This window comes from Hylobates moloch, unplaced genomic scaffold (assembly GCF_009828535.3).
Source record: "Hylobates moloch isolate HMO894 unplaced genomic scaffold, HMol_V3 SCAFFOLD_10, whole genome shotgun sequence".
Taxonomy (NCBI): Eukaryota; Metazoa; Chordata; class Mammalia; order Primates; family Hylobatidae; genus Hylobates; species Hylobates moloch.
Genome location: NW_026652285.1, coordinates 82,490,141 through 82,504,419, shown reverse-complemented (window position 1 = coordinate 82,504,419; position 14,279 = coordinate 82,490,141). Strand labels below are relative to the sequence as shown.

The following is a 14,279-nucleotide window of genomic DNA, read 5'->3' as shown; positions in this document are numbered from 1 at the left end:
TTCTCTCCTACGAGACTGAATGCCTTAAAGTTTGTGTGCTGGGCCGAGTGTGATGGCTCACACCTGTAATCCCAGCCATTTTGGGCCCAGGAGTTCAAGACCAGCCTGGGCAACATAGGACGATCCCATCTCTACAAAAAATACCCAGAAAAGTTAGCCAGGCATGGTGGCACACGCCTGTAGTCTCAGCTACTGAGGCGGCTGAGGTGGGAGGATTGCTTGAACCCAGGAGGCGGAGGTTGCAGCAAGCCAAGATTGTGCCACTGCACTCCAGCCTCAGCAATAGAGTAAGATCTTGTTTTTAAAAATACATAATATGCCTAGTGCCTTGTACAGGCACAAAAGTCGCTGCTCAATAGAGGCTTGTTAACAGATGGAGCAATTTCCTGGCATGAATGTCAGTTGGTAGAGAAATGCCTTGTGGCATCCATTAAATCCCTCAATGTTTAACCTTCTCTACTGATAAATAAGACTGACCTGGCCTTTTCCCCAGATAATTCAGTTGTTCAGAAGGAAATTGTGTTTCCTCTGACCTCTGTGCGCATCTTCAGAAAACTGATCCTAAGCAAATATCATAATGAAAAACCATAGATTGTTAATGGACTAAGAGACCTTTAGGTTCTTTAGATCCAAACCCCTCATTTTACAGAAGAGAGAATTGTAAGAGAGAAAACTCGTGGCAGAATCAAGACTAAAACTCAGGTCTGATGCTTCTCAGATCTTTCCATAAGTTAGCACTTGTTTCCCATGCCTCTTAGTTATCTCAAAGAATGACCCCCATCCGTATAAACATCACAGATAATGCCCAGGTATCTGGGACTTTCAGTCCTGTTTTCATCAACCCCTAAAGAGATGTTAGCTCTTCAGTTCAATTTTTTCCTTTGAATCTATTTGGTTGCTTTTTTTTTTTTTTTTTTTCCAGGAAAAGAAGGACTGGATTTTAACCACTTCACGACCAGCTGGCTCTCCCAAAAGCAGGATCATCTCTTCTTGGTAGTGCCTGGGCATCCTGGAACTTATGCAAAGAAAGTCCAACATGGTGCTGGGTCTTCTTTAGTAAATTTGTTACTTGGGGTTACTTTTTTTATTTTGTGATATATTTTGTTATTCCTTGTGACATACTTTCTTACATGTTTCCATTTTTAAATATGCCTGTATTTTCTATATAAAAATTATATTAAATAGATGCTGCTCTACCCTCACAAAATGTACATATTCTGCTGTCTATTGGGAAAGTTCCTGGTACACATTTTTATTCAGTTACTTAAAATGATTTTTCAATTAAAATATATTTTGCTACTAAATAATATTTTGCTGGATAGTACCATTTTATGAGGTGGCCAAGGGATTCATAGAGAGGACTCATGGTCTTTCATCTGTGCCACTGGCACCACATAGGAGACCCCTTACAATAAAGGAGACCCCTTTGTTCCGGTTCCATCTTCTATACAATATGTGTAATAATAAAAGCTTTTTCTTTCACTTAATCAGAGAGTAACTGTTGTTGGACCTGGTACTCTCCACCACATAATTATGTCCTAGGACTTAGGGTAGCCTGGCTAATTCTTTTCTCAACATTTGAAAAGCCATAGGCATTAACTTCATGGATGTGGAGAAACAGCATAATGACCTTGGTTCACAATGAAAGTGCTAGCCGTCTTTCTCGTGGCTGGAATAAGAGATGCAAGAACTGGAAGATTAACAGAGAGCTGATACCTGGACTGGTAATCCCACAACTCAGTATTTTGGGAGAAAGGAGATAGGAAGGGGAAGACAGGGAAGGAGAAGGAAAAAGGCAAATGGGAAATATTACCCAGAGCTGTGCTCCTGGTCCCACCTGCAAAAAAGAATTGCAGCCACCTAAGAGAAAGCTGAGCTGACCCTCAGTCCTCACTGTCACCTACCTCTATCATAATAATTGTACCAAGGTGAAGACTTCCCCAGACTTCAGAAAATAAAGTGAAACCCTAGATTTTGTTTTAAAATAGGAAACTTACAATCAACTTGCCTTCATCCTCTGGGAAAACTGTTCCCACACAGGCCTTGGAGTGTGTTGTAGCACTGTGGAGGAATGCAGAAAGGATGAAAGAAATCTTGATTCTCCTAGTTCTCATCACTACCGTAGGCATCCCTCAGCCATTGACTCCTCCTTCTTTCTCTTGACATTCACTTCCTTGACCAGTCTTACATGCTTATGAGTCTACCTTCCAACAAATTTACTCATAGTCCATTAACTTCCAAACCTTGTTGATCTTTGTCATTTATAATCATAAAAACAAAAATACAGCCAAAAAAGCCGGGTGCGATGTCTTGCACCTATAATCCTAGCACTTTGGAAGGCCGAGGTGGGTAGATAGCTTGAGCTCAGTAGTTCGAGACCAACCTGAGCAACATGGAGAAACTCCATCTCTAAAAACTAAATAATAATAATAATAATAATAATAATGAAATAAAATAAATACAAAAATTAGCCAGGCATGTTCGTGCATGCCTGTAGTTCCAGCTACTTGGGGAGGCTGAGGCAGGAGGATTGCTTAAACCTGGGAGGTCGAGGCTGCAGCAAGCCAAGATCGCAACATTTCACTCCAGCCTGGGTGACAAAGTGAGACCCTATTTCAAAAAGAAAAGAAAATACAACCCCAAATCTGAGTAATAAAAAAAGTAGTACCAGAAAAAATTAAGCTAAGCAATTGGAAACAACACTCAGTTATGAAAGTACCTACTAAATAAGTATACCTTCAAAGTGGAGTTTGTATTCGGATACTTTGAATAGGCTGAAAGGTTTATATTTACACAGTAAGTCAAAGTAGTCCTGGCATATAGAGAATATAAGGAAGTAAAGCACCATACAAGTGAGGTGTGGAAATAATACATATTTAGAAATGTGAGTCACAGAGTAATGATACTTAAAAATAGTTGAAGAATATTATTTTTTAATCTTCCATACTATGCAGAGAAGACCAGTGTAGGACAACAAAAATTGTAAAAAGAAATTTTAAAATCTTTCATACTAGGTATAGCTTCTAGTGAATTTTTGAAGGCAGAGCCATTCCCCATGCTATATAAACTATCCCACAAGCTGGAAAAGATGACAAACATTGAGTAATATTTGCCAAATATTTACCAAATATCACTCTGATGCAAAAACCTAACAAAGATGAAAATGAACTATACATCAATCATATAATTTAGCTTTCAAACTAGTTTTTGAACAACTCATAATACATGATACACACTGCAGTAGGTGTTTTAAAGAGATTAGGTCTTTGAATCTTCACAACAATTCTACTGAGATATGTATTATTATCTTTATTTTATAGATGAAGAAAGTGAAACTGAGAAGTCAAATAACTGATCTAAAATAAATGGCAAAGCCAAATGAACTCCAAGCCTGATTTACTCTAAAACTCATGAACTTCCTACTCTACTGTTTCTGCATTTTTGACCTGCATCTAACACTAGGTAATATTTAGCAAATTTAATGTTTTAAAACAATACTTGACAGGCAGATGGTATTTTACAATGATACAATATGAAATGCATGATAAGAGCAATAAATACGGAAAAGGCATTTGATAAAATTCAGCACATTCTTAAATTTCTAAAAAAGTAGTAAGTGTCCAGCATACTGAAGTTTATCTGTTTCAATTATAATCAATCCTATTATGAACCACTACATGCCTCACTTTAAAATCCGAAACAAAGCAAAATAGCTATTCCCATTCACCTTGAGTATTATTCTTCAGTTCTAGCCAGAGCAATAATATATGAAATAAATAAAGAGTATAGAAATGAGAAAACTGTCACAGTTTCGTTTTGGCAGGAGATATAATAATGTGTCTTGTAAGATGAAAACTCAAAGGCATGAAAATCCATTAGAAGCACTGAGTCCAGTAAACTGGATGAGAACCAGATATACATACCAAAAAAGAGAGCTTCCCTGCATATTAATAATAAATAGAGAATATAGTAAAAATCTTCTATTCACAATATCAGTAAATATATACATATGGATGATACAAATAAGAAATATATGTAGTCTCAAGGAAGAAAATTAGAAAAATATACCTATAAACATTCATCAATGCTCAGCTCATGTAGAAACATGCCATTTCTTGGATGAGAGAACTGTATGTCCTAAAGATGTGATTTTTTTTCCAAATAAAGTTACAAGCTTCATATAGTTCTAATTATATTTGCCATATTGGGTTTTTGGGGGGATCATGACCAAATTATTTATTCTAATGTTTATTACAAACAAAAGCAAAATGGAAAATTAAAATATTTTAGGGAAAAACGAAAAGATCTTTTTAAAAATTAGCATAATAAAAGCTACAGTAATTAAAATAGTATATGCTGGAAGAAGAATCACAAAAGCATCAATGTGATAGTCTCTATATATGAATTCAAATATTTTATTTAAAAACTCGTAAGTGGTCAGGCACAGTTGCTCACGCCTGTAATTATAGCACTTTGGGAGGCCAAGACGGGTGAATCACTTGAGGTCAGGAGTTCAAGACCAGCCTGGCCAATATGGTGAAACCCCTTCTCTACTAAAAATACAAAAAATTAGCTGGGCATGGTGGCACATGCCTGTAATCCCAGCTACTTGGGAGGCTCAGACAGGAAAATTGCTTGAACCCAGGAGGCGGAGGTTGCAGTGAGCCGCGGTCATGCCATTGCACTCCAACCTGGGTGACAGAGTGAGACTCTGTCTCAAAAACAAACAAAAAAACTCATAAGTGATCAAGAAAGCCTTCCAAAAAAAAAAAAAAATGAAGCCTCGATAGTCAGTGAAATGTTTATCATAAAATATTAGAAGGCAAGAGAGAAAAATATTGAGTGACTGGTAATAGACAATGAGTAAAAATTTGAAAATCTTTCTGTTTGAATTCTTACCACATAAAAATAAATTCAAGAGGATTGTGAGGTAAATATTGATATGAAAACCATAAAAATTGTCTTTAGAGTTAATTTTCTCAAACATTTGAAGGATTAAAAAACCTAGAAGTTACAGTAAAATCACAGTGGGAATGGTGAGCAGATTTGACAGCATAAGTAAATTGAGAGTTCTGGATGTCATTCAAAAAATCGTAATCAAAATGTTGTCAAATTTCTTACGACAGACCAAGGAATCATGTTATACTACCTTTATCATATAAATGGGAAAAAAAACTTAATAAAGCTCAAGAACACAGACAACCCACCACAGAAATGCAATAAACTCATTTTCGTTTGTATGTGAGAAACTATTCCACCTCACAAACACAGCACACAAATTCAAATAACAGTGGAAACCCTTTTGCTTTTTGGATTAGCAGAGACTTATTTTTAATGTTAATAACTAATGCAAATGTGGGATGAAATAGAAAATTTTATGCATTGTCAGTGAGAGTGTAAGTTAGCATAATTTTTTGCCTATTTTTTCCAGCTTTATTGAGGTATGATTGACAAAAATTGTATATATTCAAGAATGTACAATGTGATTATTTAATACATGTATACACTGTGAAATGATTAGCATAATCAAATTCATGAACATAATTCATCACCATACATAGTTACCATTGTTGGAGGAGTTAGGTGGTGGTGAGGACATTTAAGATCTATTCTCTTAGCAAATTTTAAGTATACAATACAGTATTGTTAACTATAGGCACCATGCTGTAGATTGGATTCCCAGAACTTGCTCATCTTATAACTGAAGGTTGGTATCCTTTGACCAACATCTACCCATTTCCCCCACTCCTCCACTTTCTAGCCCCTGGCAACCACCATTACATTCTCCAATTCTGTGAGTTTGACTATTTTAGATTCCACATATAAGTGAAATCATACAGTATGTGTCTGTGTCTGGCTTATTTCATGTAGCATAATGTCCTTCAGATTCATTCATGTTATTGCAAATGGCAGGATTTCCTTCCTTTTATGGCTTAATAGTATTCTACTGTATGTATCTATGTGTGTGTGTACATTTTCCTTTTCCATGTTTATATTTGTAAATATGTTTTCATATTCATAAAAGTAATCATCTTCATAAAAATTAATTGAAGTAAAAGTCCCACATTAATGTGTATGCATATATAATTTTTCTATTTACCCTAATTAACCTGACAAGCACATTGGCTCTATTCTATAAATGTAAAGATCTTGTCTCTGTTTAGTTTTGTTTAAACACAACTTTAGGAATCTGTAGTGAAGAGTTCGGATCAATATGATTAGTTTAATATAGAAACAGAAACTATTACCAAGAGAAAATATTGATAAATTTTGAGCCATTTGCGTACACAAGAGGAAAATATTTGCTTGTCAAGGAATTTTAAAAATCAATTATTAAAATTATCAGTACATTTTTACAGCATATCCTTGTACTTTATGGGTTCTCCAGGTAAGAGACATCCAAAGAGGTGGAAACACTTATAATATCTCAAGTTTTCCAGCCAAGTTACATCAGAATCACTTTTTTATGCTTCCTCAACAACAAACATAGCAGCAGCAACACTCATTTCTTTGAAAAGATCATATTTAATTACTCATGATTTTCTCCTAACTCTGACCTTAAGCCAGGGCTGTTCATTTTTTTTCCCTAATTATCTTATAAGCTACCATTCAAGGTGGCCTGGGCCGAAAGTGTAGGTTTGGATGGAACTAGAAAGAAATTGAGTAATTTGAAAATATTGAGAAGCAGCCAGTCAGGATGATTATTATTAAAAAGACAAGAAATAACAGATGGCAAGGATTCAGAGAAAAGGGGACACTTATATACCATTAGTGAGAATGTAAATAAATACAACCTCCACAGAAAACAGTATGGAGATTTCACAAAGAATTAAAAATAGAACTACTATTCAATCCAGCAATCCCTCTACTAGGTATCTACCCAAAGGGAAACAAATCATTATTTTTAAAAAGACACCTGAGTGAACTCCCATTCACAATTGCTTCAAAGAGAATAAAATACCTAGGAATCCAACTTACAAGGGTTGTGAAGGACCTCTTCAAGGAGAACTACAAACCACTGCTCAATGAAATAAAAGAGGACACAAACAAATGGAAGAACATTCCATGCTCATGGGTAGGAAGAATCAATATTGTGAAAATGGCCATATTGCCCAAGGTAATTTATAGATTCAATGCCATCCCCATCAAGCTACCAATGACTTTTTCTTCACAGAATTGGAAAAAACTGCTTTAAAGTTCATATGGAACTAAAAAAGAGCCCGCATTGCCAAGTCAATCCTAAGCCAAAAGAACAAAGCTGGAGGCATCACGCTACCTGACTTCAAACTGTACTACAAGGCTACAGTAACCAAAACAGCATGGTACTGGTACCAAAACAGAGATATAGACCAATGGAACAGAACAGAGCCCTCAGAAATCATGCCACATATCTACAACCATCTGATCTTTGACAAACCTGACAAAAACAAGAAATGGGGAAAGGATTCCCTATTTCATAAATGGTGCTGGGAAAACTGGCTAGCCATATGTAGAAAGCTGAAACTGGATCCCTTCCTTACACCTTATATAAAAATTAATTCAAGATGGATTAAAGACTTAAATGTTGGACCTAAAACCATAAAAACCCTAGATGAAAAACTAGGCAATACCATTCAGGACATAGGCACAGGCAAGGACTTCATGTCTAAAACACCAAAAGCAATGGCAACAAAAGCCAAAATTGACAAATGGGATCTAATTAAACTAAAGAAGTTCTGCACAGCAAAAGAAACTATCATCAGAGTGAACAGGCAACCTACAGAATGGGAGAAAATTTTTGCAATCTACTCATCTGACAAAGGTCTAATATCCAGAATCTACAATAAACTCAAACAAATTTACAAGAAAAAAACAACCCCATCAACAAGTGGACGAAGGATATGAACAGACGCTTCTCAAAAGAAGACATTTATGCAGCCAAAACACACATGAAAAAATGCTCATCATCACTGGCCATCAGAGAAATGCAAATCAAAACCACAATGAGGTACCATCTCACACCAGTTAGAATGGCGATCATGAAAAAGTCAGGAAACAACAGGTGCTAGAGAGGATGTGGAGAAATAGGAACACTACTATGCTGTTGATGGGACTGTAAACTAGTTCAACCATTGTGGAAGTCAGTGTGGCGATTCCTCAGGGATCTAGAACTAGAAATACCATTTGACCCAGAAATCCCATTACTGGGTATATACCCAAAGGATTATAAATCATGCTGCTATAAAGACACATGTACACGTATGTTTACTGTGGCACTATTCACAATAGCAAAGACTTGGAACCAACCCAAATGTCCAACAATGATAGGCTGGATTAAGAAAATGTGGCACATATACACCACAGAATACTATGCAGCCATAACAAATGATGAGTTCATGTCCTTTGTAGGGACATGGATGAAGCTGGAAACCATCATTCTCAGCAAACTATCACAAGGACAAAAAACCAAACACCGCATGTTCTCACTCATAGGTGGGAATTGAACAATGAGAACACATGGACACAGGAAGGGGAACATCACACACATCACACACCGGGGCCTGTTGTGGGGTGGGGGGAGGGGGGAGGAATAGCATTAGGAGATATACCTAATGTTAAATCACTAGTTAATGGGTGCAGCACATCAACACGGCACATGTATACATATGTAACTAACCTGCACGTTGTATACATGTACCCTAAAACTTAAAGTATAATGAAAAAATAAAAATAAAAAGACACCTGCACTCATATATTTATTGTAGCACTATTCACATTAGCAAAGATACGGAATCAACCTAAGTGTTCATCAGCAAATGATTGGATAAAGAAAATGTAAAATGGAATACTATTCAGCCATATAAAAGAATGAAATTATGTCTTTTGCAGCAACATGGATGAAACTAGGGGGCATTATCTTAGTTGAAACAACTGAGACACAGAAAGTCAAATTCCACATTTCTCACTTACAAGTGGGAGCTAAATAATGTGCACCCATGGACATAGAATGTGGACTGACAGACAAGGGAGATTCGGGAGGGCAGTGGGAGGGGGCTGGATGATGACAAATCACTTAATGGGTATAGTGTATGTTATTCAGGTAATGCATACCCTAAAAGCCCTGAGCTCCACCACTACATATAATCAATGCATATTACAAAATTGTACTTGTACTCTATAAATTTATACAAATCAAAAAAAAAAAGCAAACACATTGCACTGCAGCTACATGTTCCCAGCTGCAAGAATCAGCAGGCAAAGCCACTTAAAATACATGCTCCTGGGTGCAACATTTCTGAGCTCTTAAGTTTTGTGAAGCAAACCAACCGACTTTAAAAAGACACACAAGGCCAGGAGCAGTGGCTCACGCCTGTAATCCCAGCACTTTGGGAGGCCGAGGTGGGCGGATCACGAGATCAGGAGATCGAGACCACAGTGAAACCCCGTCTCTATTAAAGAAAAATACAAAAAATTAGCCGGTGCAGTGGCGGGCACCTGTATCCCAGCTACTCAGGAGGCTGAGGGAGGAGAATGGTGTGAACCCGGGAGGGGGAGCTTGCAGTGAGCCGAGATCGCGCGCCTGCACTCCAGCCTGGGCGACAGAGCGAGACTCCGTCTCAAAAAAAAAAAAAAAAAAAAAAGAAAGACACACAAAGATATAGGCTGTCTGGGTGTTTATAAGAGTTACAGTACAAACTGCTGTCTCTCTGGAGGAACTGCTGATCACACCCACTCCTTGCAGACATCATTTTCAAGTGAGTTCACTCCACCCTCCTAAGTCCTGACCTGTCTAATTACAATGCCGAATCCTCACCCTTCTGAATCATACACATTCCACCTTTCATTATGTCCCCGCGGATCTTTTTATTTTCCCAGCAGTGGTCAAGCTAGTTTATGTTTCTGTAAGTTAAAGTGTATCCTATCAGCAAGGGCAATAAATAAACCAGAAAAACCTGCAAGAATGGATTAAGGTAAAGACCACAAAAAAGTAGCAAAAGCTACCCACATGCATTTCTCAATCATACCACATTCTTCACAAGAGCGATGACTGAGAATCTATAGATCATATGTTCAAATGGGGAAATACTTCCAAAATCTTTATTACATACCTTATAGTTTGCATTCTGCTTTGTCATTTAACATATATTTTCTGTCACACTATCTCATAATTTGTGGGAACTAATAACTATGTGGATGCCTAACATGTGATAATGGCTGAATAAATGTCAGTGTCCCTTTCTCTGCTCAACCCTTCTTCAACCTGTCTCAGTGAATTCTGCAAAGCTTCCTCTTCTTTCCATTTAAGAAACCTGAGGCACAGAGAAGCAATGACCTGGAAATTACAGCCTAACACCTGAGACCCAAGGCTGGGGCTCAGAGCAGTCAGTAATAACACCCCTTCCAGAGAATGAACCTTAGCTAGGCCATGTCCCTGGCATTTTCAAAACCACGTAAGCTTTATAACTATGGTGGTTTATTATTACAGTCTATGTTTCTGGTGTTTGCAAAAAAAAAAAAAAAAAAAAGTGTTCCTAATCACAAAGTAGTGTTAGTTTCTGTGAGAATTCCACCAAATAACTTTAGGCTATGTTTAAAAGACAGCACAAAATGTTCCATAAGTCATCACTGCAACATTGAGAAGACCTCATGATGAACAGCTTTCAGTTCTCTGAATACACCACGTTCTCTTCTTGAGGCCTTTGCACAAGTTATCTCCTTTACCACTGCCACTTCCCTTTACTCCCAGTTCTCACCTAACCCTACCATCATACTCACCATCCCCTACCCTATTTTTTCCACCATTTGTTCTTGAGGTCTCAGATGCTGTTGACTTTGCCCTAAACCTCCCATCCCCATTCCAAGTCCAACTTTCATAGGGTGCTGGGAGAATGCACTCTGCTCTTTCCCATTCCAGGGTTCCTTTGAGCCAACAATGCCAATGAGTAGAACCAAGAAGTATTAGTCTGTTCTCATATTGCTATAAAGAACTACCTGAGGCAGGGAAAGGTGGCTCATGCCTGTAATTCTAGCACTTTGGCAGCCCAACACAGAAGGATCACGAGGTCAGGAGTTTGAGACCAGCCTAACCAAGATGATGAAACCCCATCTGTACTAAAAATACAAAAATTAGCCAGGCGTGGTGGCATGTGCCTGTAATCTCAGCTACTCAGGATGCTGAGGAAAGAGAATCGCTTGAACCTGGGAGGCGGAGGTTGCAGTGAGCTGAGATTGCGTCACTGCACTCCAGCCTGGGTGACAGAGAGAGACTCCATCTCCAAAAAAAAAAAAGAAAGAAAAGAACTACCTGAGACTGGGTAATTTATAAAGAAAAGAGGTTTAATTGGCTTACGGTTCTGTAGGCTGCACAGGAAGCATGGCTGAGGAGGCCCGGGGAAATTTACAATCATGGCAGAAGGCAAAGGTGAAGCAGGCCCATCTTACAGAACTGGAGAAGGAGGAAGAGGAAGAAGGGGGAGGGGCTACACACTTAAACAACCAAATCTCATGAGAACTCACTCACTAGCACAAGAACAGCAAGTGGGAAGCTTGCCTCCATGATCCAGTTACCTCCTACCAGGCCCCTTCTCCAACACTGGGGATTACAATTTGACGTGAGATTTGGGTGGAGACAAAAATCCAAACCGTATCAGAAGCCAATGTGGACATCCAACTATAGAATGAATATACTGTGTGTGTGTGTGTGTGTATGTGTGTGAGAGAGAAAGAGACATTGAGATCCAAAAGAAGTGTGACAGATGAGATATATCCAGAAGCACTCTTAAACCCAAATACACACACACACACACACACACACACACACACTTGCCACAAACATTTTGTCCCTATCAGAATAGTTTGACTTTGGTGTTAAGCCACTACCCAGCTTGCTATACTTGAACCTTGAGTAGGTCCAAAAATACAGAAATAAAACCCAGAAACCTCTCATTATGGTGCAAGATGACGCTCATGTTAATAGAATAGATTATTGGGTGCTAAGGTGTCTCCAGGAAGAGTGAAAGGTACAACAGCTGTGGTTGATTCTTCACTCTACACAGGCTGCCGAGATCATCTAACTTTGATAACCCCACGTGGTAGAACTAGGGAGGCAACAGGAAGACACACCCACTCATTTGTATTCTTGATCTCATGGAAATCACCATTCTAATATTTTACTAGTTTGGTAGTAAACTAAAGGAAAAGCCAATCTATACAAGTCAGAGTCTTCCTTCTCCCTAGTTTAAGAAGCAGCACCAATCTTTGTGGTCTGGTTCAGCTGAACTAGTCTAGCATCGCAAACCATACCCACCTCCAAGGTGAAGCTAACTAGACCACAGGTAGTTGTTCTTCAGACTATATTTACTTTATGCTTTATATTTTAAGACAGTTGAATACAGTTCTTATAATTTACAGTTCCTATAAGACAACCAGGGTATAAAAGTGCCCAAAGAAGGAATGAGAATGAGACATTAAACTCTACAGAAACCTACTGTTATTTCTTGTTCCCATCCTCTTGTACTAAAAAAATTGCAAGTCATTCTGAATAGTTCCATCTGGTTTCTTGCCTCATTTCACCTTCTGATATATGGCACACCTGAACTCACCAACTTGTTTCCTTTCCTTCCTGCTGCCTTTCCCTCCTCCTGTATAGTAAACCTTTTTTCTGATCTCCCCCTGACCAATAATTGCCCTTCCACGATGGTCCCGGGGTTAGCCCATGGCAGACATTTATCATTTGCCTGTCTCTCTTCCTCCTTGAAGACAAGCATTATATTTTTTCACCACTGTATACTTGGTAATACTTGACATGTAGTAAACGCTCAATAAATGCTGAGGAAAGAATGAAATAATAGAGACTGATGGGAGAAGAAAAGCTTTTAAACAATTTCAAAAAGCATTTAGGAGGCCAGGTGCGGTGGCTCACGCCTATAATCCCAGCACTTTGGGAGGCCGAGGCAGGCAGATCACCTGAGGTCAGGAGTTTGAGAACAGCCTGCCCAACATGGTGAAACCCCATCTCTACTAAAAATACAAAATTATCCTGGCATGGTGGCAGGCGCCTGTAATCCCAGCTACTTGGGAGGCTAAGGCAGGAGAATGGTTTGAACCCGGCAGGTGAAGGTTGCAGTGAGCCGAGACCGCTCCATTAAACTCCAGCCTGGGCAACAAGAGCAAAACTCTGTCTTTAAAAAAAAAAAAAAAAAAAATTTAGGGAAGGTCCCAGGAATACAGTGTCATAAAAAACAATACAATATTTTACATAATGTTTCTGTACATGTACATATACACATCTATATACATTTTTTCACAGAGGAAAACAACCTAAGTTTTCAATTCTGTTTTCATCATTTGCCTTTCTAAAGTCAAAGACAGAAAAACACTGAAAGATAAAATGAGCACAGTTACCTTGAAGACCGGGTTGGTTCAGAGGGCGCCTGAGAAAAGCTTAGCACATACGACATCCAAATGAGTTTTTGGAAGGCATTCAGTAATGACAAATGACGTTGATCAAAGAAAAAGCATGAATCAGAATTCAAGAGTTACTTGCTCAGCCTTCCTGAGCAAAATGACCGTCTTACCCCTCAATCTGTGAATTTTTACCGTTAACTTCCTCAACAGGACTCACCTGGGCACATGCTGGTTCAGCTCTATCATCGCCAGGTGTTTGTTTTAAAATCTACTTTGGATCTTTCATCTTAAAAATAAAGTTATACTGCATGCGCTGTTTATAAAAACTATTCATTTTATTTATATTTCCTAACAGCCTAAATTGCTCATCAGAAAGGTTTTGCGTTTTTGCAAATATGGCCTAAATAGGTATGAGAGGAAGAACTATCTACTTCTAGTCAACACAAAAGAAGTAAAAGTTTTTCCATTAAATCACATTTATTAATCAGGAAAAACTGAACAAAGACTGGATATTAGATGAATATTTGGAATTACTGTTAATGCCTTTGGTAGGAATAATTTAGATTATTTTTTAAGATCCTGTATATTAGATAACTATACTGAAGTATTTACTAGTGAGATTATGTAAATGCTTGGATTTGCTTTCAAATCCCCCCAAAAGAAAAAAGTGTATAAGGAGATGGGGAAGGTGAATATAGCTAAAGCAAGCACAGCAAAATATTGACAATAGCTGAGTGAGGAGTAGATGGGGGTTCAGCATATGCTCCTCTCTACTTTTGTGTATGCTGGAAATTTTCTACAACCAAAAAATTTGTTTAAACCACATTTACTGACTATGAAGTAATGAGCCTTGTGTCGATATTCATGAATCTTGGAGTAAATACATTGACTAT

At 38.1% G+C, this 14,279-nt stretch overlaps 1 protein-coding gene and 1 long non-coding RNA gene across 3 annotated transcripts in view; one reads left to right on the top strand and one right to left on the bottom strand.

The window, feature by feature from the left end:
• The window catches only part of SVEP1 (sushi, von Willebrand factor type A, EGF and pentraxin domain containing 1), a 227,046-nt gene extending 223,650 nt beyond the window's left edge, over positions 1-3,396 (top strand). Inside the window, exons 48-49 of one of the 2 annotated variants that reach the window (XM_058445970.1) lie at positions 923-1,724; positions 3,321-3,396. In XM_058445970.1, coding sequence (XP_058301953.1) covers positions 923-944 — 22 coding nt within the window. In that variant the 3' untranslated portion in view covers positions 945-1,724; positions 3,321-3,396. Of the gene's footprint in view, positions 1-922; positions 2,382-3,320 lie in introns of those variants that run through there. The other variant, XM_032164839.2, reaches the window with a different exon arrangement.
• The window catches only part of LOC116475534 (uncharacterized), a 137,458-nt gene that overhangs the window by 27,080 nt on the left and 96,099 nt on the right, over positions 1-14,279 (bottom strand). The window lies entirely within an intron of this gene.